Here is a 23,124-nt window from a genome sequence, read left to right on the forward strand (position 1 = left end):
TTTTCATCTTCATAACATTTGGGTGGGAAGATCACTTATTAATTTTATTTTGAAAATGGAGAAATAGCATAAGTCATTCACTCAGGGGATTAGTGTTAGACATGGAAAGCGATTCAGTGTTTAACATATGAAGTCCCTTGGACTTCGTAGCTACTCTTTTAAACTGTATTTATGAAAGTTGTTGGCATCCCACACCTAAGCAGTATTAATGGGGTGCACAAGCATGCAGTACAGAGCTGAGGCTCACCTAGAACACCACCTAGCTGGGAGGCAGCAGCCAATGATGTGTCTGACCAGGTCAGAAAAGTCTTTATGAGATTCTCACCATTGCTGCTCGAGAGGCAGCGGAGAGGCACACACACACAGAGACATACACACACATGATTCCCACCCCCAATCCCCAGAACAAAGATAAGAGGAAAGGAAACAGGCACACCACAGACAGTCCTCATAAAAGACATCACACACACACACCAGGTGCCCGACTATGGACACCACACACAGACACCAGGTGCCCGACTATGGACACTGCACACACACACCAGGTGCCAGACTATGGACACTGCACACACACACCTGGTGCCCGACTCTATTCCTGACCATCATTTTCACCTGGCAATATTTTTTAATGGAAGACACTATTAAAATTTTTACTTTTAAAGCTGAGAAGGAGATGCTAATATGATTCTGTCTTCAACAATGCACACAAAAGCTGAAGCGAATTAACACTATCGCTGATTATAAAGCGTTCTACTTACTGACCGTGCAGACAGCTTTCTTCTATGGATCATGACACCACTTCTTTTTTAATAACATCGATGGAATCAATAATAAACTTTGGTGTAGTGACAAACAACCAAAGCACTTTTATCAAACACTACACAGAACCAGCGCACTACTAAGGGAATGGAATCAACAAGGTGAAGTCCGATGCCTCTTGCCAACACGACCCTTGGTCACAGTCCTCCTAAGTCACTCTCATGAAGACAGCCTCACCCATGTGGGACCCCAGCACTACCCCAGCCAGGACTTCGTTAGCAAGGAATGGAAGATGGAGGTTTCTGAGCAAATGTATTCCCTCACTAGAGAATGACCTGAAACAGTCGCAGCGGACCTCAAATACCTGCAATTGTGACCAGAGGAGTGTCTGGATTTTACCATTATTACCGGCTTATGTTCTAGGGTACCTGCAACGACATATGTTTATCCTGAAGTCTTCAAGGGGTCTTAAGCTTTTTTAAAAATGCATTTCATTTTCAGTCTTTGGCCTTCCTAAGTCTCTTACTTAACTTCCCATACAAATACATAACTGGGTGCTGTTTTCCACCCCTAAGCTAAGACAGCATGAGCATTTGTCTTAGGAGAACAGCCCTGTGTGACCAGTTGCCCTGTGGAGCATGAACATCAGTGGCCTGGCCCTGGGTCCTCCTGGGGCCACACCCATTCTCTGTGCCTAAATACAGTAAGACTTCGAGATACAACTGTCCCCAAGAAAAGCCTGTCCTAAACTGGGGCGTATACCTTTGCCTAATTCAGGGGAGGCACGTTAGTCCAATGTGTAAGAGAGGGGGTGATGAACTGAACCTGCCTCATAGTTCAACAAATTAAAACAAGCATGCAGTTACATTTTCAAACATTATCTTAGATGTCTCTTATATAAAGTATACTTTCCCCCATTGCAAAGTTCACATTAATATTCAACTCTGGGGCAGTATGAGCGCGAGGTGTGAGCTAAAATCAGTAGGAGGCCAATCAAACACACACAGTTTTATATCATTCGAATTTACGTTTGCTAGTTGTCCACAATGCAACTTTCTTAAACCATCAAACTGAAACTGGGCTGGGGAGATGGCTCAAGCCTTAAGAACACTTGAAGTGGCTGGGCAGTGGTAACATACACTTTTAATCCTAGCACTCCTGGGGCAGAGGCAGGCAGATCTCTGTGAGTTCAAGGTCAACCTGGTTTACAGAGCTAGTACCAAGACAGGCTCCAAAGCTACAGAGAAACCCTGTCTCAAAGGACCCAAAAAAGAAAACAAAACAACAACAACAAAACCACTTATTGTGTGAGTCTAATGACCTGAGTTTGGTCCTGACCCACATGCAAAAACACAAACAAACAATCAATAGTTATGGTAGCTCAAAGCTGTATCTCAGAACTCCTACGGCAATACAGGAGGCAGAGTAGAACTCCCAGAAAGCTTGCTGGGCAAACTAGCCTAGGGCAGTGCACAGTACACATGCAGAAACAAGGAAGACTCTACCCCAACTGGAAGGAGAACCAACTCCTCAAAGTCCTTCCTGACCACCAGAAGCTCTCAGTGACACACACATGCCCCGCCCCCCATGCACAACAGAGGGATGGGGGGAGAAAGACAGAGACAAAGTACATCTTAAGGGAATATTCAAAATTCAGCCAGGAGGAAACACGGACACACAGATGGCTCGCCACTTACCTGAAATCCATTGTACTTGTAAAGGGTTCCTCCCGTGAGCAGGGGGACCAGCCCCAAAGAAGCCACATCCGCATACTGACTGGGGAAGAGGAAGAGAGTCACCGAGCAGCTATTGGCCACACAGTCCTTGGCCAGAGATTCATAGACAGTTGATTGGGGCTGGAAAAGCATCTGAGGAAAAAGATGGAAGAAATGAAAAGCTATACAGTATTTTTTTTATTAAAATTTAAGTTTCTATTAATTTTTTTAATTGGACATTTTAAATGGGGGAAAATACGGAATTTCTACCTCCAGTTAAGTGGACTAGGCTAATGAAATAAAACAGTTGGTTTCTTCAGGTTATCTGTTGCTCTAACAGCCCAATGGGGCTGTCCCTGCTCCCATCCTCAGCCTGTAGGCCTGGATGCAGTTCTGTGGATTGGATGGTGCTGAGTGACTGAGGGGCGTGCACCTCAGCCACACCCATCGTCCATCACCAAAGACTGTTCCCGGCTGCCACACTGTCTTGGACTTGAGTGAAGGCTTCTTTTCAGCATCTGACCTTGGCTTCACGACTGGTGTCTCTTCCTTAGGAGAGTGAGGTCACAGAGCAACCGCCTTCCCTCTCTACTTTCTTCTTTGTGCAAGCCCTCCCTTCCATTTCTCTAACATTCTCATCTGACACAGGTTACACACGGAAGATGTTTCAGTGTAGACTGGTCAGCTAGCAGCCTCTCTGGCGATATGAAACCCCCTAGCAGTTTTCAGTTCCGAATACTCATGGAGGATGGGACCCCCCTTTAACAACGCTTCAACGGATGCTTCAAAGAGTAACCGCTCCCAGGTACCTTCTCTTTGTCTGTGTTAACCAGCTTTTTGTCGTCTCTGTTCTTGAGTTTTCCCGGTGCTTCTGCAGTAGGCAACGAGGAATGGAAGATGAAAAGCTTCCCAGGGCACTCTGCTGCCTAAAAGCAACACACAAAATGTCTGGTTGTTGTGGTTTTATTTTTAAGAGAATCAGAAATGTATGAAAATCCTACCTCACTGCAGTCAGGAAGGTAAAGATGAAAACGAAGAACAAACTACAGTTGAGGCGGGTCGGGGGGGGGGGGGGCGGGACAAAAGGGACTTCTTGCAAGTCTCTAGAAGGGAGTCCACCAGCTAATCAGAATGGAAAACAGTGTGGAGGGCCCTCCAGTAACTGCAGAACCACCAGACCGTGGGAAGGAGCTTTCCGAGCAATACTGTTAGTAGGTTGCTTCTGCAAACCAAACTTTCACCTGACCTGGAGCCAAGTTAATGATGCTCTTGTAGACTATTATCATGGGGCACTCGTTCTGCTTATATACTGTATACTCAGAATTAACTGACCTTTGGGAAAAAAACAATGTAACTGATTTTTCTACATTTTGAACTTCCTGATATAACATGTTTCTCCCTAGTGACCCATTCACGCCCTAACTTAGAACAGTGGGGGGCGGGCGGGTAAGATGTGGTGGCTACCTCTAAAATCATTCACTGGAGGCAGAGAGGCATTGAAATCAACCTAAAGGGGTTTAAAAAAAACAATACATGAGTATAGATCAGTAACATGTGGTTATGGTATTGTGTGCTGTTCAGGGTCTGTAGGGCCAAAAAGCAATATGCTCGCTTGTGAAATGTCTATAGAAGACTAAGACATAAGTTCCTATTTGCTGCGCTGTTCAATGCGTAAAGAGGATGGCCTTTGTTCAAGAGACCCCACCAGGTCAGAGCTCGTCTAATCCAACAGGCTCACTCTCAAGGAAACAATACTAAGGGTTAGTTTCTTTCTTTTTTTTATGTGACATTGTCTCGCCCAATGACAAAGATACAGTACTTCTAGATATATATACAAAATCCCCTGAGTCCACACAGCACAGTAAGACCTGCAAACCCATGTTTATGATAGCACTGTCCACAGCGGTCAAGTAATGGAATCCGTCTAGGTGTTCCTCAGTAGGCGACAAAAGGGCATGTAGCACCTAGACACATGGAATTTTAGTCAGTTTATTAAGTGGACTAAAATTATTTGCTGGGAAATAGATGCAAATGGAGATGATCATATTAAGTTAAATAAGCCAGACTTAAAAAAACCGTAAGTTTTCTCTCATTTTTGGCTCCTGTGTTTCATATATACACAGACAGCCATACATGTATATGACATGCTAGCAGAACAGATACCGGAGACAGGGAAGAAAGGAGGGGTGCATGCAGGAGAGACAGGATGCATTCAGCACTCTCCACAGTGTGTGTAAGCCAACAAAGCATTTGAAAACTGCCTACTTATTTCCAGAAGGCTTAATTTAAAATGTTCTTCAGCATTAAAACCGCCACAAAAAGCAACACCCTGCATTTGTGTCTGAATGGTCACCACCACCACATTTTCCCTCAAATTTAAATGACCCTCCCCTTCTGTTTCCTGCTTCCCAGACCACATCTTGTTTTTTACTGTATAAAGGAAAGTGAAAATCACATCATATGGAGACTTCCTGTGTTAATTGGAGCAAACTAAAAATATTTCTCAGTCACACATCAGCTCTCAGAAATATAAAGTAAAATGTTTCTCGTCTGAGCCACCCAGTTCCTAGAGAATTCACTATCAATGTTCTCCGCGCCCTTCTGGATGTTGTCTAGTCACAGAAGTGCTGAAACTTGTACTCCAAAGATCACAGGTCCTAGTTCCCACGGGGTTAGAGTCTTAGCCGTTGTGTTAGCTTTGTGACTTTAGGACAACCACTTAGCTCCTGTCAGCTTCATGCAAACCATACATGACAGAGTAAGCACAGAACGCAAGAGTTAGAAGACTTCAATGGTTCGGTTAGTCATAATAAACATACTTAACTGTCTGGTTAAAGGAATGACAAGGCCCTACTCAGGGCCCAATAAGAAACTCAGCATTGCAAAAACATGAAGCAGCTGGGGCTGGGCGGATGGCTCAGAGCACAAAGTGCTCGCCATTCAAGCGTGAGGACCTGAGTACACATCCCCAGCTTCCACATACAAAACTGGTGGGCATGTTGGGTGCCTGGAATCCCAGCACTCAACTGGGAGAAACAGAGAAGACTAGCCAGAATTGGCAAGCTTCAGGTTCAGGAGAAACCTTGCTCCAAGGAATAACCATCGACACCCATGCAAGTCCAACTTTTTGCCCAACTCTTTTCTTATGATTTACTTATTTTTATCTTCTGTGTTTGAGGGTTTTGCCTGCATGTATTTCAGCACATGGTGTGTATACAGTATCCATAGAGGCCAGGAGAGGGCATACAATCCACTGGAGTTACAGGCAATTGTGAGCCACCATAAGGGTGCAGGGAACTGAACCTGGGTCCTCTGCAAGAGCAGCAAGTATTCTTAAGCACAGGACCATCGCTCTAGCACCCTTTTAGTCCAGTTCTTACACAGAAGTTTATGTATCAAGTTACTTGACTTAGATAAATGTGTTTGTCAGCTATCGGCATGTAATTGGTTCGTGCGTGTGTAAGTCTGAAGGAAACACAGCTGTTACTACATAGGAGGAAACAAGAGGCTGAGATTGGGAAACGCTGTGGACATAGCACAATGGGAAAGCATAAAGTCCTTAGTCGAGTATTTCCAGGGCCTTTAGGAACATGTGCAGGACTGCCACCAACTGCCACCGTTTGCCTCTGGGACAAATTTACATGGCTTTTTTTCTAATTTTGATCTGTTCTGTTTGCTTTAACAAGTTTTGTAATAATAATTCTATACATATATGAATTACATATATACATATACATACAATTGGCATATATTAATGATATATAATAATTATATAATTAGTAGTATTTATAATTTTATATATATATATATATATATATATATATATATATAAAGCTTTTATTTGGTATCTGTCTGGTAGAAAGAAAAGTTCTGAAAGGCCTTCACAGTAAAACATGTCCCCCTTTTCTTCCTTTTTAAATAACTTATTTATTTAAATTAACATTTTTCGTTATTTTACAAACCACGGTTTCCCTCCCTCCTCTCCCCCTATTCCCTCCCCCACACCCTACCCTAACCACTTCTCATCTACCCCCCTTCCCATTCACTCCTCCTCCATCTCCATCAGAAAGGGGCAGGCCTCCCATGGGCATGAACAAAGCATGGCACATCAAGCTGAAGGAGGACTGAGCTCCTTCCCCTGCATCAAGGCTGGGCAAGGTAATTCAGCTCCCCCCCCTACACACACCCCAAAAGCCAGCTGAGTGCCAGGGCCAGGTCCTGATCTCAATGTTAGGAGCCTGTTTCTGCTCCCTGCCCATAGTGCTGGGATTGCAGCTCTGCCCTCTGTACACAACATCCTGAGCTACTGACCAAACCACAGTCCTGAACTTTCCCAAGTTACCTCTGGCCTCCCTACTCCCTCTTTTACTACCAGAAGAATTGTTTCTCATGATGGAGAATTAAATCTTCCCTGCAACGCTTAAGAAAACTTAGGCACAGGACAGTTTAGATTGCTTGAAAAACACAAACACTGAATGATTTTTCTTATTGGTTAAAAAGAATAAATGAATGAATGAATGAATGAACGAACGAAGAGCCAAGAGGCCTCCTCAACACTGTTTCTCCATTGCACATTCTTGAACATGTCAGCTTTTGGCACAGTAGGGAAGGCTACAGGTGAGAATTCTAGAGGCTTTTTGTGCAAACTATACACATTTAAGTCTGGTTTTCAGCTACCCAGGACCTGACTCTGTATTCATGAAGTTCTTCTGAACTGCAATGCTTAGATAGTGGGGTTTTTTCTTTTTTTATCATTTTAAAACATCAACACTTTTGTGCTGGCTAGTTTACATCAACTTGATACAACCTAGAGTTATCTGAAAAGAGGGAACCTCAATTGAGAGGATGCCTCCATGAGATCAGGCTACACACATTTTCTTAATTAGTGACTGATGGGGGAGAGCCCAGCTCATTGTGGGTGGTGCCATCCCTGGGCAGGTGGTCCTGGGTTCTATAAGGAAGCAGGCTGAGCAAGCAATGAAGGGCAAGCCAATAAGTCGTGCCTCTCCATGGCTTCTGCTCCGGCTCCTGCCTCCAGGTTCCTGCCCTGTTGGAGTCCTTGCCCTGACTTCCTTTGAGGATAGACAGTGATACAGACATGTAACCCAAATAAATCCTTTCTTTGCTAAGTTGCTTTGGTCATCTGTTGCCTCACAGCAAAGATAAGCAACACTAAGACGGTTTTTGTAAACTTCAAGGATTAATATATTAATAGAAAATATTTAAAACATCACTTCCAGCCTTGGTTTAAAGCAGAGCGATGCTTAGAGTCCTTTACAACTTATGATGTGCAGAGAGATTTACTAACGGACTTCCCACTGGAGGACATCACTGACAACACAGCAAACCTTCTCCAAATGAAAAGGAACAGTCAGGATTTTAGTTATTTTGCGATATGGAATATCATAATTCCCAAGGCTTTCTGTTGATCAATGAGGGCTTTCAGTGGGGGCGACTCTAATCATTTGGGATATGAAATCTACTGCTATCTTTTTATTAAATGGTCCATGATTCTGACAGCTGAAGACATCGACCACACCATGAGCAAATGCTCCTACACCACACCTGAACACTCAGACATCAGAAAACCTAGACCAGAATCAGGTACTAGGTCAGGCTACAGAAAGAGATGCACCATTCATGTGGGATCAGTTCCTAAGCTCAGCCTTATACCACCACTAACTCTGTTCACTTGGATCGCTCTTGTTGTAATTATTAGTCATTCTATTTGAGAAGTTGGTGTGGAGTTAATTTTAATAACACAGTTTTAAAACTAGCTTCAGGAATGAGCTGTCAAAATCAACAGGTTCAGCTCTTGTGCTAGAGAAATAGCAACTGGGGACAGGGTCTTCTAGATCACATTGCCTTCTTCAGTCCTAGCAAGATGAAATGTCATTTGAGCTCAGGCTTCCCAATAGACACAAGGACAACATCATTCCACTTAGGCAGTGAGTAAGCCATGAGCATCAGCCACTTCCCTGACACCAACTATCCCCAGGCCTCACCTTTGCGTGTTTGAGCCCCAAGGAAGGAAACAACAGGATGGGAATTTTACTCATCATATCCGATAGCTCTGATTTGCCTGAACTAAGTCTGAAAATAGATCACAAAAAGTTCACCTAAAAGCCAAAGAGAGGGGCTAAGTTGAAATCCTAACCAGACAGCTGTTGTGATGCTCACGGCACTGGGGTGTAAACACAGGAAGTGCTTGTGGCTTGGACCATTTCCTCCTGAAAACGGGGCACGTTTAGAAACCCTAAGAACCTAGGGATTTAACGAAGACTGTATTTCTTTTCGCACACAAGGTCTTCCTTGCTAATTACTCTGCGACAAACTTCATCTACGATCAAGTAGAGGTGGCCACTGTTCACCTTGAGTGCTTCCATGCCAGCCTGGATGACAGGAACAAAGACTGTCTCGTTTTCATTAGAGTCAGCAAACATCTCCGGAATCTGGTCCAATAAACTGAGGGAAACAAACGGGGAAAGGGTTTTAGGCACTCAGCAAATCTGTCGTAAACTTCAGAAGATAAATCACCGATATCTCAAGCCCGAACAAATATGACATTTATTTGAAGGACAGCATGTGAGGGTAATTGTTGCCCACAGGGAACAGGCGACCTGACGCAGACACTCCTTAAGGGAGGCTGTTTTAGCACAGTCTGGCACCAAAACCTATTCTTTGGATGGAACATTTACTAAATTACATTCTTTGTAGATGCTTTTGATTCAATATATACTTATTTATAATACCCAGGACTCTTTAAATAACACTCTATCTTAATATGTACAGTACACGAAAGAAATGCATTTCTTTTTTTTTTTTTTTTTTTTTTTTTTTTTTGGTTTTTCGAGACAGGGTTTCTCTGTGGCTTTGGAGCCTGTCCTGGAACTAGCTCTGTAGACCAGGCTGGTCTCGAACTCACAGAGATCCGCCTACCTCTGCCTCCCGAGTGCTGGGATTAAAGGCGTGCGCCACCATCGCCCGGCCAGAAATGCATTTCTTTCATCCCCTTTCCATTAAGGAGAAAGAATTTAAAGGCTGAGACTGAATTTTTTTTTTTATTGATTTTTATTGAGCTCTAAATTTTTCTCTGTTCCCCTCCCCTTCAACCCTTTCCCATGGTCCCCATGCTCCCAATTTACTCAGGAGATCTTGTCTTTTTTTTACTTCCCATGTAGATTAGATCTATGTATGTCTCTCTTAGGGTCTTCATTGTTGTCTAGGTTCTCTGGGATTGTGATTTGTGGGCTAGTTTTCTTTGCTTTATGTTTAAAACCCACTTATGAGCGAGTACAGGTGATAATTGTCTTTCTGGGTCTGGGTCACCTCACTCAAGAGACTGAATATTTTTTAACTGGTCTACACCAGAAAGGGGTAAATCTAACATAAATCATAAGAGTTGTATACCCTATGCCTTAAGCCTCCTGCTATTGACAACGCCGAACAACATTTGTAGTTGGCTGGAAACACAACATGACTTAAACCATGTGCCTGATTTGCATTTAATTAGAAGACACCTGATATTTACTTGTGAATCACAGATTGAGATTCTTGATAGTTGACAAGGAACCCATCCAACAAAGGAACAAAGACCTCTGCAACATCGGTCACCACCATCATCTGAGGTTGAGCCAAATTACTCTTGACGTTAAAGAAGTGCAGAACTTTGTTGTAGGTGATGAACCCAACCCGAATGGCAGATGTCTCTTCATGTTCCTCCCTAGGAGAAAAAAAACAGAGCCAAACTTCAGGCACAAGCTCTCATGAACACAGTCTGACTCTTTCTCAGAGGTGATGAAGATGCCATAGACTTGGGATTTTGTCTTCTTCAGTCTTTTGCCTGTGAGATGAGGCTTCTACCTAAGTTCAACAACTGTGTCCCCTATAGAACACAAGGAAGGCATAAAGTTCTGGTTTTAATTTCTAGTGCCCTTAGAAAGCAATAGTGAATCATGGCAGGAAGGGATAGGGATTACTTCAAAAATAAGCAGGTCAACTTGGGAAAGCATTCTCCAAATTCTAGGTCAAGGGTTAGATATTGTGAAAACACTTCATACATATTTGCTCATGGGTTTCTTTTTCTTTCTTTTTAATTGTTTTTTTTTGGGGGGGGGGCGTCTTTTCAAGATGTAGTTTCTCTGTGTAGTCCTGGCTGTCCTGGAACTCACTCTGTAGATCAGGCTGGCCTTACACTCAGAGATCTGCCTGCTCTACCTTCCCAATGCTGAGATTAAAGGCAGTCTCCACTATGCCTAGCTTAAATACAATTCATAGAAGTTAGAAATTTTAGAATTCCCATGAACAATCTGGGCTTATTACATTCATATAAATAAAATGTTCTTAGAAGTAACTAAAAGACAGAAGCAACAAGACACCTGAAGCGCGAGAGGGAGGGAACGCTTGACTTACTGATAGGAAAGGACTTTCGGCTCCTGCGGGATATTTTTGCTACACATCCTACATCTCAATGTAGCAATCGCTAGATTTTAACAACATGCCACAGGAACATATAATAGCAAGTAAATTACACTCATAAATAAGATTTCTTGTGATGGTCGTAACAGGAAATGAAACCTATGAAACTATACTAAGCAGCATCTTTTCTTTCAGGAATTGCAAGCAGTTTGTTAGTGTTCCAGAAAGTATAAGATGAACTCATTCACCTCAGTCCACAGCAAAGATATTAGAATTTTGCGGCACAGGCTCCTGTTGCCTGCTTGATGACTGCATTTCTGCCCGCTCACAATGGCCTTAAAATACCCACACCACAAGGTACTCTAAGTTCCACCGACAAATTCTACACAGTGCTCAGAGTCTCGATGACAATCACGATAGAAAGGTATATGATGTTTTCCTTGACTCTTCCATTTCAGTGACATCTCCTCTGCTTAAGATACTGTTTTTCTGAAGAAGGGTGTACTTTTCTCATTCCTGAATTTTCTCCATAATATAAATGATATTGAGGCTGTTTTGGTGTTGTCTGTAACCCAAGCACTGAAGAGGATAGAGACAGGAATATCAGGAGTTTAGGGCCAGCCTCAGCTACATCAGAGTGTCTCAAAAAACTCAAATAATCAATGAATGAGGTGTGTGTGTGTGTGTGTATGTGTGTGTTTATATATGAACAACTTGAACATGATGGGATAAAAAGGAAATGAAAGTGCCCACAAGAGATATCTCAAGTTGAAATGTCAGCTTTCACTGCAGACTGCTGAGTGCAGGCTGACATGAACTGGTTTTTTACCTGTTTTGCTTTTTTCCTCAATATGGTTTTATAAATTGGTAACGTTTCAAAGGTTCTCATAACCTATTGCAAGAGCAGTGGGTAAATGCTTACATTTTTGGGCATTTGCAATGATTTCAGAAGTGGGAGTCCCCATCTACAGGTTAAAACACACACAGGTGTCTCCTGCGCTGTCTGAGGTCACATGAGCAGCTTCCGTGCTTCTATGCTGTGCCGCCCCAGGTGACCCCACAAACACGGCGCTGCTTCTGCGCTTTCTCCGCTTCCCTGTTATTAAAAATCTGTTCATCGAGACCAAGCATAAATCCTTCCTCCTATGAAATCTCCTGAGGGGACCAGCTAGAAGTCACTTCCTCTTCTGAATTCCTGTAACGCGTTTCTCTCAGTGTCCAGTACAAATGGAAGCTGACAGAAGGAAATGCCCAAGACTCATCTACCACCCCTCCTCGCCCCGTGCCATTCCACAAAGTCTACTGCGGTGGAGAATTCGGGTTTTACTGAACTTATCTGCTGGTGAGACACTGGACTGTGGGTGGCAAATTAGAGCTTGTAATGGTTAATCCCGGTTTTTAACTTGACTGGATTACGAATCAACTGAGAGAGATTTCTCGGCAGATTATCTAGATTAGGTCAAAGACTCATCCTGAAGGTGGGCAGTAACATTGCTTGGGGGAGGGGCCCTAAACTGGATAAAAAAGAAGTTGGCTGGAGAGAGGGCTCCGTGGTTAAGAGCATTTAGGGATCTTGCAGAGGACCTGAGTTCAGTTCTCGACACCATCTCTAGTGGCTCACAACTTCCTGTATCTCCAGCACCAGGGGAATGTGAAGTCATCCACAGACGCCTCTGTGGGCACCGGCACTCACTCATGTGTGCACCCCCATAGCTGAGTCAAATAACTAGGGAGGGGGGTGCACTGTGGAGTGGCCGTCATCAGTCATCTCCTCTGCTTTCTGACTGCAGGTGCGATGTAACCAACCCGCTATGATGCCGTGTGCCTTTAAACTGCGGGTCAATGAACCCCTTCCTGCAATCTGGCTTAAAATCCGTCTGGCTAGAAATATTGGCATATGCAATAAGAATATGCTACAAATTAGGTTTTTTATTTGACAAAAAGTTTACTAGCAAGTCATTCATTCACCTTTGTTTCCCAGTAACCATTCATTGCATAAATAAGTATGTCTGATAAATCATGAGTGACTGATTCTTTTCATAGTTAGATTGGAGTCAAAGAAAGCAACACACAGACACACACACACACACAGAGACACACAGACAAACACACAGACACACACACACACAGAGACACACAGACACACACACAGAGAAAGAGAGCAATACTCCAGACTGATACCTCTTACTGGATTTGGGCATATGCTATCTAGGTGGGAAAGAGCATCTTGGGATCCACAGGGATAGCTGATAATCTAAACTGACATTTTTAAAGAGCATCTAATCAGAACATCTCACATCATTGTAAGACCGTATCACTCATCTTCATAGAAACATGCTTTTTAATTTGAGAAACAATATGAAAACTTTTCAAAAATTTGTTCAAAGATGGAATTGTCCTAAAATTTCCTCAACACTATAATGTATCACATGAAGAAAACTCTGGCTTTCCCCATTAGTTCTGCGTAACTCTGTGAGGTACATGCAGGGCTGTATCCTAACTCTGCAGGACACATGAAGGACTCTGCACAGTTCTGTAGAGCCCATGAATGGCTGTATGACTCTGTAGGGTACACGAAGGGCTGCGTAGAACCATGTGAGGTACATGAAGATGACAGTGGTTAACGGGCCTTCCTCTTCTGCGTTTCAGCTACGCTCTTTCCAACAGCAGCCAGATTGCTTAATATATGAATCCGGCAGAGCAATACCACAGACATTAGTAAGCAGATAAACCACAAAATTCCTAACTCATGAATTTCCATTATTTTTAGACATTTGTCCTCTTTTGTACTCTTTGTGTATATGTATGTGGATATAGGTGCATGTGGAGTCCAGCAGAGGGTACTGGATGGCACCCTCGGGACACCAGACAAAGTTGCTCATTGGCCAGGAGCTCGCCAATTATGCCAGAGTCGCTGCCAGCCACCGGCCCTTATCTGTGTTCTCAAAATTGAACTCAGGCCCTTGCACTTGAAATAAAATAAAACAAAGGCAAGCGCTTATTAACTCGGCCATCCTGCCAGCCCCATGTCCAATATTTAATTCATCAACGTTGGAAAGAAGCAAAAGTCAAATTAACCCAATGATTTACGATGAATAACAGATGAAGGATTGAAAAGTTTTTCCTCCTTGTTCCAAAGAAGTCAGAAAATCTAGAAACTTTTCAAAGCCAGTTCAGAGTCAAACAGAAAAGAAGGGGTTTCCCTTTTCAGAAAATTCAGAACATTCTAGAACAGCAAGCACATGCAGACTGTTTTACAGAGATCATGTAAAACATGCCACCTGCTTTAGTACAAGAAGAGCAATCAAACTGATGGGGCAGTCTTACCATAAAAAAGAAAAAAAGAAAGCTGCATATACGCAGAGACCAAAACAAATTTCAGACAGAAAGCAACCAGGTGTTTTTTGTTTTTTCAAACGAAGACAGTTGGCTTGACAACACAGAGTTTAGAGAGATTTGATAGCGTCAGAGAGTAACCAGCTGTAACCTTCGACTTTTCTCTCTTGTCTTCTGCCAGAGTCAGACATCTGCTTCAGGGGTGCGGGTACAGTGAGAACAACAGAGTGTGTGATTTCAGATCTGAGAGCAAGCGCCGCTGCTCCCGGTAAGGAACACGGGGTTTGTGGGGTGACTTGGTGAAGACAGTTTAGCCTGACTCAGCGGGAGACAAGGAGAAGAGAACCTGTTTACAGAAACCGGAGTGGTTTCTTATAAACTAACCCTTTCCTATAGACCAACCACCGTCAAATCCAGATTTGAACTTCAGAAGGCCCAAGGGCGAGTTCTGTGTGAAGCGCATGGCGTCTAGCAGAAAACCAATCCTTCTCGAGGCTCTCTGACACGAGACAAAGCAATCTCAGGGCATCTGGGCCTTAGCTTGCCACCTGCAGCTCGCTTCATCTCGCTTTTCACCTCGGGCCAGTCTGAAGTCACCTCAGTGTTTGTTTTCCAAACCATCTCCACAATATTATGAGTGCCGCTTAACAGATACAAACAGAACTGCTCGTGGGAGGTCCAGAGCCTACTCATCTCAGTTTCTCATACACAAAGCATCAGTTGGCGGGGGAGGGGGGGCGGGGGGAGGTTACAGAGGAGTGGGCGTTCAAAGGCCACAAAGCACCATGGCTGAGGAATCCCTCCTCACCCAAATGCCCCCATCCAGAACAGATGTTGCCCTGTGTGCTCAGCAAGGAGGTGAAAGGTATGGGGTGCACAGCACGTCCTGGCCTGGCAGCACGCCAGGGCCTCTCTATCCTCTATGCATGGCCTCTTGGCAGATGACAACACCCCCCTATGCCAGTCTCCAGGCTTGGCACCAGCTCCAGTTCCAAACAGCTAGCTTGTGCACAGAGACAACTGGAACTCACCATGATTTTAAATAAAAGGACACTACCAACTACTTACTGCCATTTCTTTTCAATCTCTAAGGGTTTCATTTACATAAAAATGTTTTTTGAGCACCCCTCTCTGACCCCTTAAAGCAAACCTGTTTTTAATTCTTCCAAATGTGATGTAAGGTATGCGTGTACACAACTATATTTCATGGGTAAAACTGCCGTCAATCTTATTTCCTTTTCTCGTCTACAGCAGGTAGCGTGCCCGCTAGCCTTTTAAAGCAGTCTGCAGCAGCGAGGTCATCAGGACAGGGTCTAGTCACCTGCTGGTCAATGAAGAGCTGCCTCCTTTCCTTCCAAGTGCTGCTTGCTGGAATGGCAGAGAGAGGCTCGCCTCATGCTGCTAAGCCAGGGCACACAGGAGGCGGGAAGGAGTTTGCTGGCATCACACAAGGGCAGAAGGGACTTTGGCTAAAAAGATTCCGTCCCTTCCCACAACTGCTCCGTTTTCTGGGACCCTTTGGGCTCTGCCACTCTCAGCAACCACCAGCTTTTATGAAATAGTCTTGCAAAATTTCCCCCATATACTTATTACTGGGATTCTCCTTGCAGTGTGTCAAGTATTTTGAGACATTTCATTTATCTATCATTGTTTTTCTTTATACAAATATCCACTCTGACATTCTGGATATTCAGAAGAACGGTGACTAGCTACAATGTTCCCATTAGCAAACGATATTAACCGGCCAGTCTGCACCAGCTCAGCCACACAGCATCTCACAGAAGAAGAGCGGTTCTCTTACTTGGGCAGTCTCTGCAGCACCGTCTTCAGTTCCTCACATATGAGCTTGACCAGTCCATTCTTTATGTTACTGTACGAGACATCGATCATGAAGATAAAGGCTGGTGGGTTGGGAGGCTTATTCTTCTGCAGGAAGGCAAAACGGCATACAAATAGATACAAACTAAATGTATTTCACAATCAAACACAAACAAACCCTAAGGCCCATCAGATGCTTCAGTCAATACTTAGGATACAACCTCTGTGGATCAATAACTTTCTAGGAAACTCAGTCCCCACTATAAAAATAAATAAAAGAAGCCGCTTATTCTCCAGGTTATGACAGGAACTCTCCGCTATATTCACAGAGAAAGTATTGGGCCAGCCCTTTAAGCAGCAATCTCTCTTATAGGAGGAAATGCGCTTGGGGCCCTGAAAAGGAATGTTCAAAAGGAGTACAATCGAAAATTAACATTTTTGGAAACTGTAACCAAGCTTCATTAACTGGGATATCATGATTCAGGTCTCTCACCACTTCCTGTGGTTTTTTTGTTTTGTTTTTGGAAGCAAGGCCCTGCTGTGTAGCTCAGGCTGGCCTCAAGCACGGTTCATTCTCTTGCCTAAGCCTCTCCGCTGCTGGGATTACAGGAATATCCACACCACCACACTCAGCTACAGATATGAAAGTGTCTATTAAGATTAACTGCATACCTTAAAATATACATTATAAAATACTTTCCAAACTTACTTCATGTTTGTGGTAAAGAAAAATGGCCCCTTTCCTATGACTTTGCAACAGTTACTGTAACATAAAGCAGCTGTTATGAAAACGGGCTCTCGCTGTTTCTCAGTCTGGCTGGTGTCCAAATAGCTCATAAGGAAGTGATCCTTCAGCTGGGATTTATAAAATGTTTAGAAAAGAAAGCCACAGGCAAATATCATCAGTGACCTCCACTAGAGAATAAAGACCCAAGACCAACATTTTTTCAGCTTATGGTAAAGTGTAAAAATGTTCTAAAATTAAAATATATTTCAATTATTAGATGACAAGAGTTATAAATGATCTCATCAATCGGGTCTGTATCTACTGTAATAGATATATATAATACTGTTCTAATAAATACCCCCATTTCAAATACATATAATAACTCAGTCTGAAAAGTCGCTTTTCCATATCCAAAATCAGAACAGCCAAGGAATGAGGAAATTCTGCTGGTGTCTATGTGAGGATTTCTTCTCAATTCCCAAGTCCCATCTCCTCTATTCCACCATACAGATGAGACCAGATAAAAATAACAGCCATTCTCATTAATAAAGCAACACCTCTCAGGGACAATCCCAATTGTATCTTATTTTTTATCCTTACGCTCCCTCATAGACTCCCCACAAGTCATTCCTCGCTGACCTGCTTGTCTCTCTAGGAACCCTTCACTCAGTCAGACTTGTTCTCACCGTGTGTGTGGTTAATCTGCCGTTCCTCTACACCACACTGTCAGTGACAGCAGCACATGACAACTCGAGGCTGGAGCTGTACTTGACCTGTTTCCCTCAGACATTAAAAAAAAAAAAACAAAAAACGCTTCTCTGGCCACTTGGTGTGGACCCAGGGCCCCTAGCTCTTTTGCACAGACCCTCTCAGTCATTCATTCAGTGTGCGCATGTGTGCATGCGTGTGTGCATGCGTGTGTGAATGTGTGTGTGTGTGTGTGTGTGTGCGCAAAGCAGCAGACATCAGTGGAAACCACTGCCTCCCCACTTTTCATTATCCCTAGTCCTATTAAAGTAACATAAGCTCTCAACAGCTTGTCAGCCCACACTTCCTATAAAACTTCCTTTACAATGTGTACAAAAATCTAAAACCCCAAAGACACGATGCTAACCCAGTAGGAAAAGGACAGATTTGTCTCAAAATACTTCTTCAGTTTACTCCTCATTCCCAATATGCATTCTCTCAGTTAAAGTGGCTGCAGTTTCCAATATGCTTCCTACACAGAACCATACCCCCACCCCCAGAACCTGAGCCAGGACAGTAGTAAATATGTTTTATTTGACATAGCATTTTAAAAATACTTGAATTCTTATAAGGTTTTGAAGAAAATGGAGTACATTCTCCAGCAGTCTTGGTGCTTACAATGGGTCCACATCAGTCACCAGCAGTGTCTTCAGACACCCCGAGCAGAAGTGACTGAGCCGTCCCTGTGACCCACTTCTGGTCACCCTGCAGTTCGGTTCTCTGCTCATGCTGTATCCTTTCATTATTACTGCTATTTACTTTTGTTTGTTTTCTGGGTTTTGTTTTGTTTTCGTTTTGTTTTTACAGGGTCCCACTAGCTCTGGCTGTCCTGGAACTCACTCTGTAGACCAGGATGGCTGTGAACTCACAGAGCTCCATCTGCTTCTGCCTCCCAGGTGCTGGGATTCAAGGTGAGTGTGAGCCCGGCTATCTGCTCCTGGCTGAACTCACTTATGCTATTTCCCAATACACACCTTTCTGACTGCGCTCCCCTCCAGCTTTGACCATTCACAGTGTAGCATACTGTGATCATACTGTGATCAGACATGCTTCTTAGGCAAAGTCTTTGAACTTGTTTATCATATTGCTGGTTTGGGGGCAGTTATTACAGTACAAAGATGAATTGTTTGGACATCCAAGGTATCTAAGACATGTCAAAATGAATTAAAATTAACTTTAAAAAGCCCTACATTCTTATTCAGGAAGAAAAGCTGATGGTAGATTTGCTTTTCCTCAGGGAAACTCCATACTGATCTTGTAAAACACTTGGCTACACAATTCATGGTACGCTGACAGGGGAGGTTCCATTACCTTCTATACATTTGATCTGCAACTGAAGCACTCTCACCTGTCCCTATACAACGTGGCACACAACACGACACTGTAGAAATGTCACAAATCAAACTGAGACCCCAACGTGCCAGAATCTAGGAGGAGGACACACATGCAAAAACACAGATATCACAGGGAGAACAGATAAAACAAAGATGTCCCCTAAGTCTGATGAAGAAAAAGAAGCCCCCATGGGAACGAATAAACGAGGACATGTGCTCATAATGAACTTCCATCTAGTCAGTAAGCAGAGAATAAGTAGTCATTTTCCAGATAGGAGTCATACACACATGATGGGCCCGGAGAAAGACACCCCCTTATCTTTACTCTATAAAGGCAGAGCCGATAAAGTCAGTCTCTGTGTTGAGGATTTCATACAGTTGTAGACAGCTCCGTGGTGGCAGCATAGTGTCTCACAGCCAGTGACTTGATAAGGAAAGTTAATTTGGTTATCTTTTTTTCTTTTAAGAAAAAAACCCATTTATTAACTGTTGCTCTCAGTGTCTGTGCTACGGGGTCATATTTAGGAAGTGGTCTCCTGTGCCAATGTGTTCAAGTGTGCTTGCAACTTTCTCTTCTGTGAGGTTCAGTGTGGTTGGTCTTATGTTGAGGCCTTTGATCCATTTGTACTTGAGTTTTATGCATGGGTACAGACCTGAACAGAGAACTCTCAACAGACGAATCTAAAATGGCTAAAAGACACTTAAAATTGCTCAACATCCTTAGTCATCAGAGAATTGCAAATCAAAACAACTCTGAGATTCCATCTTAAACCTGTCAGAATGGCCAAAACCAAAAACACTGATGACAGCTTCTACTGGAGAGAATGTGGGGTAAGGGGAATACTCCTACATTGCTGGTAGGAGTGCAAACTTGTACAGCCACTTTAGATTTCAGTATGGTGACTCTCAGAAAATTAGGAAACAGCCTACTTCAAGAACCAGCAACACCGCTATTGGGTATATAACAATAGGATGCTCAATCATACTACAAGGACATGTGCTCAACTATGTCCACAGCAGGGTTGTTTGTCAAAGCCAGAACCTGGAAACAACCTAAATGTCCCTCGACTGAAGAATGGATAAATAAAAAAAAAAATATGTGGTACACAATGGAGTACTACACAGTAGAAAAAATAATGATATCTTGAAATTTGGCGGTGAATGGATGGAGCTAGAAAACACCATATTGAGTGAGGTAACCCAGACCCAGAAAGACAATTATCACATGTACTCACTCATAAGTGGCTTTTAGACGCAAAGCAAGAAAAACCAGCCTACAATTCACAACCCCAAGAGAATCTAGACAACAAAGAGAACCCTAACAGAGATAAACATGGATCTATGCTACATGGGAAGTAGAAAAAGACAAGATCTGAGTAAATCGGGAGCATGGGGATCATGGAAGAGAGGAGAGGTGAGAGGAAGGAAGAAGGGAAGAAAGCAGAGAAAAACATACAGCTCAATAAAAACAATAAAAAGAAAAAGAAAGAACCCAAAGAAGTTTATGGGAGGTAGTCAAATGAGTCTCAGAGTTACATATTAAAGTAAGGAAGCCTGCAGTCCTCTAAGCATACTGGTTAAGTTACTGGCTTGGTAGAGAAGTCACTAAAAAACCAAAAGAGCCAGAGACCTATGTGGAATTAGATTACTGCATTTAAGAAGCCGAACAACATCCGGGAGAGGCGCCACAGGCCATTCACCCTAGCATTCAGGAGTTCAAGGTCATCTTCAGCCACACAGCAGGGTCAAGGACCAAACTAAGGGAGACCCTGTCTCAGAAACCAAATCAAAACAAACAAAAGACAGGATCCTCTCTCTCAAACACACAAAAAGGAATTGTTTCCTATTTCTATACCACACTTCTAAGCTTGGTTACCCCCAGGAGACAGCTCAGCAACTGAATGATGCTAACGAGTTAGTTCGGATCTGTGTCTGAGGCATTTCTACATGCCCCAGAGATGCTCTGTCTGTGAACCGTGTCATGTCTTTACATATGGAAGTTGTTCAGTGAAACTCAGAATAGACATAGAAATGCTTACATCCTGGCAACACTCACCCTGCAGTAATCCAACGTAGCCACATATTCATAGGATCCCAGCGACAGCTCCGGCTTCTCATAGTGGTCTACTCGCCTTCCAATGTGGTCCAGATGTTGGAAATAGAATGGAGGGACTAAGGAAAGCAAACCAGGGGCAGAAAATCCTTTGTTTTCACAAGCAGACAACCCAAGAAATTCTCACATTTTATTATAGCAGAAAGGAGTTAGGATCAGGAACACAAGTTGTTCTCAGTGTCATTGTGAGAACATGTCTTAGCGACATGTAAAAAATGAGTTTTCTCTTTTAAAGTTACTGACTTTTTGACTCTTGTATATGTTGTAAGTCATTATGATTTTGCTTTTAATTATGTTTATAACAGTTTTGCCATATATAAGCTTTGATTTTTTATAGTCAAGTCAATCTGCCTGCAATGCTATCTATAGAACTACATAATTTTATACATACTTTTCATCAGTGTTGATTGCTTCATTACTATTTCTCAGCATAATGTATTACTACATTGTAATCAGGAAATATTTTATCTATATAGAAAGCCACAGACCACAATATTTGCATTCATGTAACTGGAATGAGAGCTTTGTTAAAAACCTCTCGATCATAGACAAGTTATTGATAGCAAAGGACATTTATAATTTTGGGACTTCCAGAGAAGAGTGCCGTTGTTTCCAAACTAACACACCCAAGTATCTGCCTCCACTAAGTCACCTCTCCTCTATAAATTTAGTTTTCTATTTGGATTTTTAACATAGCTGACGATCTGGATTAGCCTATCCACTACGATCTTCATTACACCTTAATTAAGACATGTCCTCAGCCCTGGGCTTTCACACGCTGATCTGCTAGCAGCCGGCCCTCCTCATGTAGAAGATTACTGTATTAGGGAAAGACTGCACCCGAAAGATCTCAGTGGAAGTCTAATTTGATTCCAATGTCTCGGGAGGTTACTTCTAGCGAAGTTCTGGAAGTCTCCCAAAGGCAGAGCAAGAGTCATGACTCACGCGCTCCACACTTGGACAAATAAGGCTCGGAGTCTCTGCTCCAAAGAGCTCCTGTTGCCTGGTGATGGCCAGAGACGGCTGCGAAACTTCTGTTAGGAGTATGTGGGAAAGCTACCAATGCTTTTAAGTATTTTGCTAAGAACAGCATCCCCCTTCTGTAAAAACCACAAAAGCAGTACCTTCTGGTTTGAAACCAACACTTAGGAGTCTTTATGTTCAGCTGTGAACATGCAAACTATAACAGGATTAATTTTCTAAAGTCAGATTTTCAAAAACCCAGAAGTTTCAGAGTCTATGTTCTTATCATCTCATGACTACTTAAGAGTGAACTCTATAAAGTTTATATTTACATATTTGACCCTGAACTTGGCAAATTCAACATCTTGAAAAGATTACAGAAGGCGAAGATGACAGTCTCTGTCAGTAAAGTCAAATAAACCAGGGGCCATGATAGTGACTGGTTATGCGTAGGTGTCGTGCAGATTTCTGGGCTGTCTGGCTACAGTATGTGGAATGGTCATTTCTATACAGCATAATGTAAAATTCATTTACACATCTACATATAACGGGATGTTTAAAATTAATTTTACATGCTCATTAACATTTAATATTATCCTGTCACCTATTCTCAATCAAACTTGAGTCACATGATAAATTATGCTCTGCCACAGAATCTGTTTCTCTCCTGGTTTCTGTGTGTGCGTGAGTGCGTGTGTGTGTGTGCATATGTGTGCATGTGCGCATGTATCTGTGTGTAGCTACACGTGTGGGGGGGGTCCGCTGTGCATATGTGTGCATATGTGTGCATGCATGCATGTATCTGTGTGTAGCTACACGTGTGTGTGGGGGGTCCACCTCAGGTGGTATTCCTCGGGAGCCATCCACCTTGTTACTTGAGACAGGGTCTCTCACTGGGACTTGGAGCTTGACCATTTGGCTAGTCTGGCCAGCCAGAGAGCCATAGGGAGTCTCCCTTTCCAACCCCACAGCACCAGGCTGTGATTGTTTTTCATGTGGGTGCAGAGGACCAAACTCAGGCCCTTGTGATTGTGGACAAGTGCTTTATCCATGGGCTCTCTCTGTAGTGGCCTCCCTCACAGGCTAACATCAACATTAGCGGATTGACAAGAGGATGAAACGAAAAACACACCCAAAAAGGCATCATCACAGACCCCTTCCTCCTGAAAATCCAACATTTATATCAGAAGGGGA

The 23,124-nt window shown here is 43.1% G+C and overlaps 1 protein-coding gene across 1 annotated transcript in view; it reads right to left on the minus strand.

The window, feature by feature from the left end:
* The window catches only part of Sec24d (SEC24 homolog D, COPII coat complex component), an 84,440-nt gene that overhangs the window by 11,730 nt on the left and 49,586 nt on the right, over positions 1 to 23,124 (minus strand). The window contains exons 10-15 of the mRNA XM_041649797.1: positions 20,911 to 21,026; positions 16,030 to 16,154; positions 10,006 to 10,197; positions 8,846 to 8,939; positions 3,284 to 3,400; positions 2,457 to 2,627 (exon numbers count right to left, since the gene is read on the minus strand). Of these exons, the coding sequence (XP_041505731.1) occupies positions 2,457 to 2,627; positions 3,284 to 3,400; positions 8,846 to 8,939; positions 10,006 to 10,197; positions 16,030 to 16,154; positions 20,911 to 21,026 (815 nt within the window). The remainder of the gene's footprint in view (positions 1 to 2,456; positions 2,628 to 3,283; positions 3,401 to 8,845; positions 8,940 to 10,005; positions 10,198 to 16,029; positions 16,155 to 20,910; positions 21,027 to 23,124) is intronic.

The sequence above is a fragment of the Microtus oregoni genome, unplaced genomic scaffold, assembly GCF_018167655.1.
Source record: "Microtus oregoni isolate MIOR12 unplaced genomic scaffold, Mior012 000000F_ref0000247, whole genome shotgun sequence".
Taxonomy (NCBI): Eukaryota; Metazoa; Chordata; class Mammalia; order Rodentia; family Cricetidae; genus Microtus; species Microtus oregoni.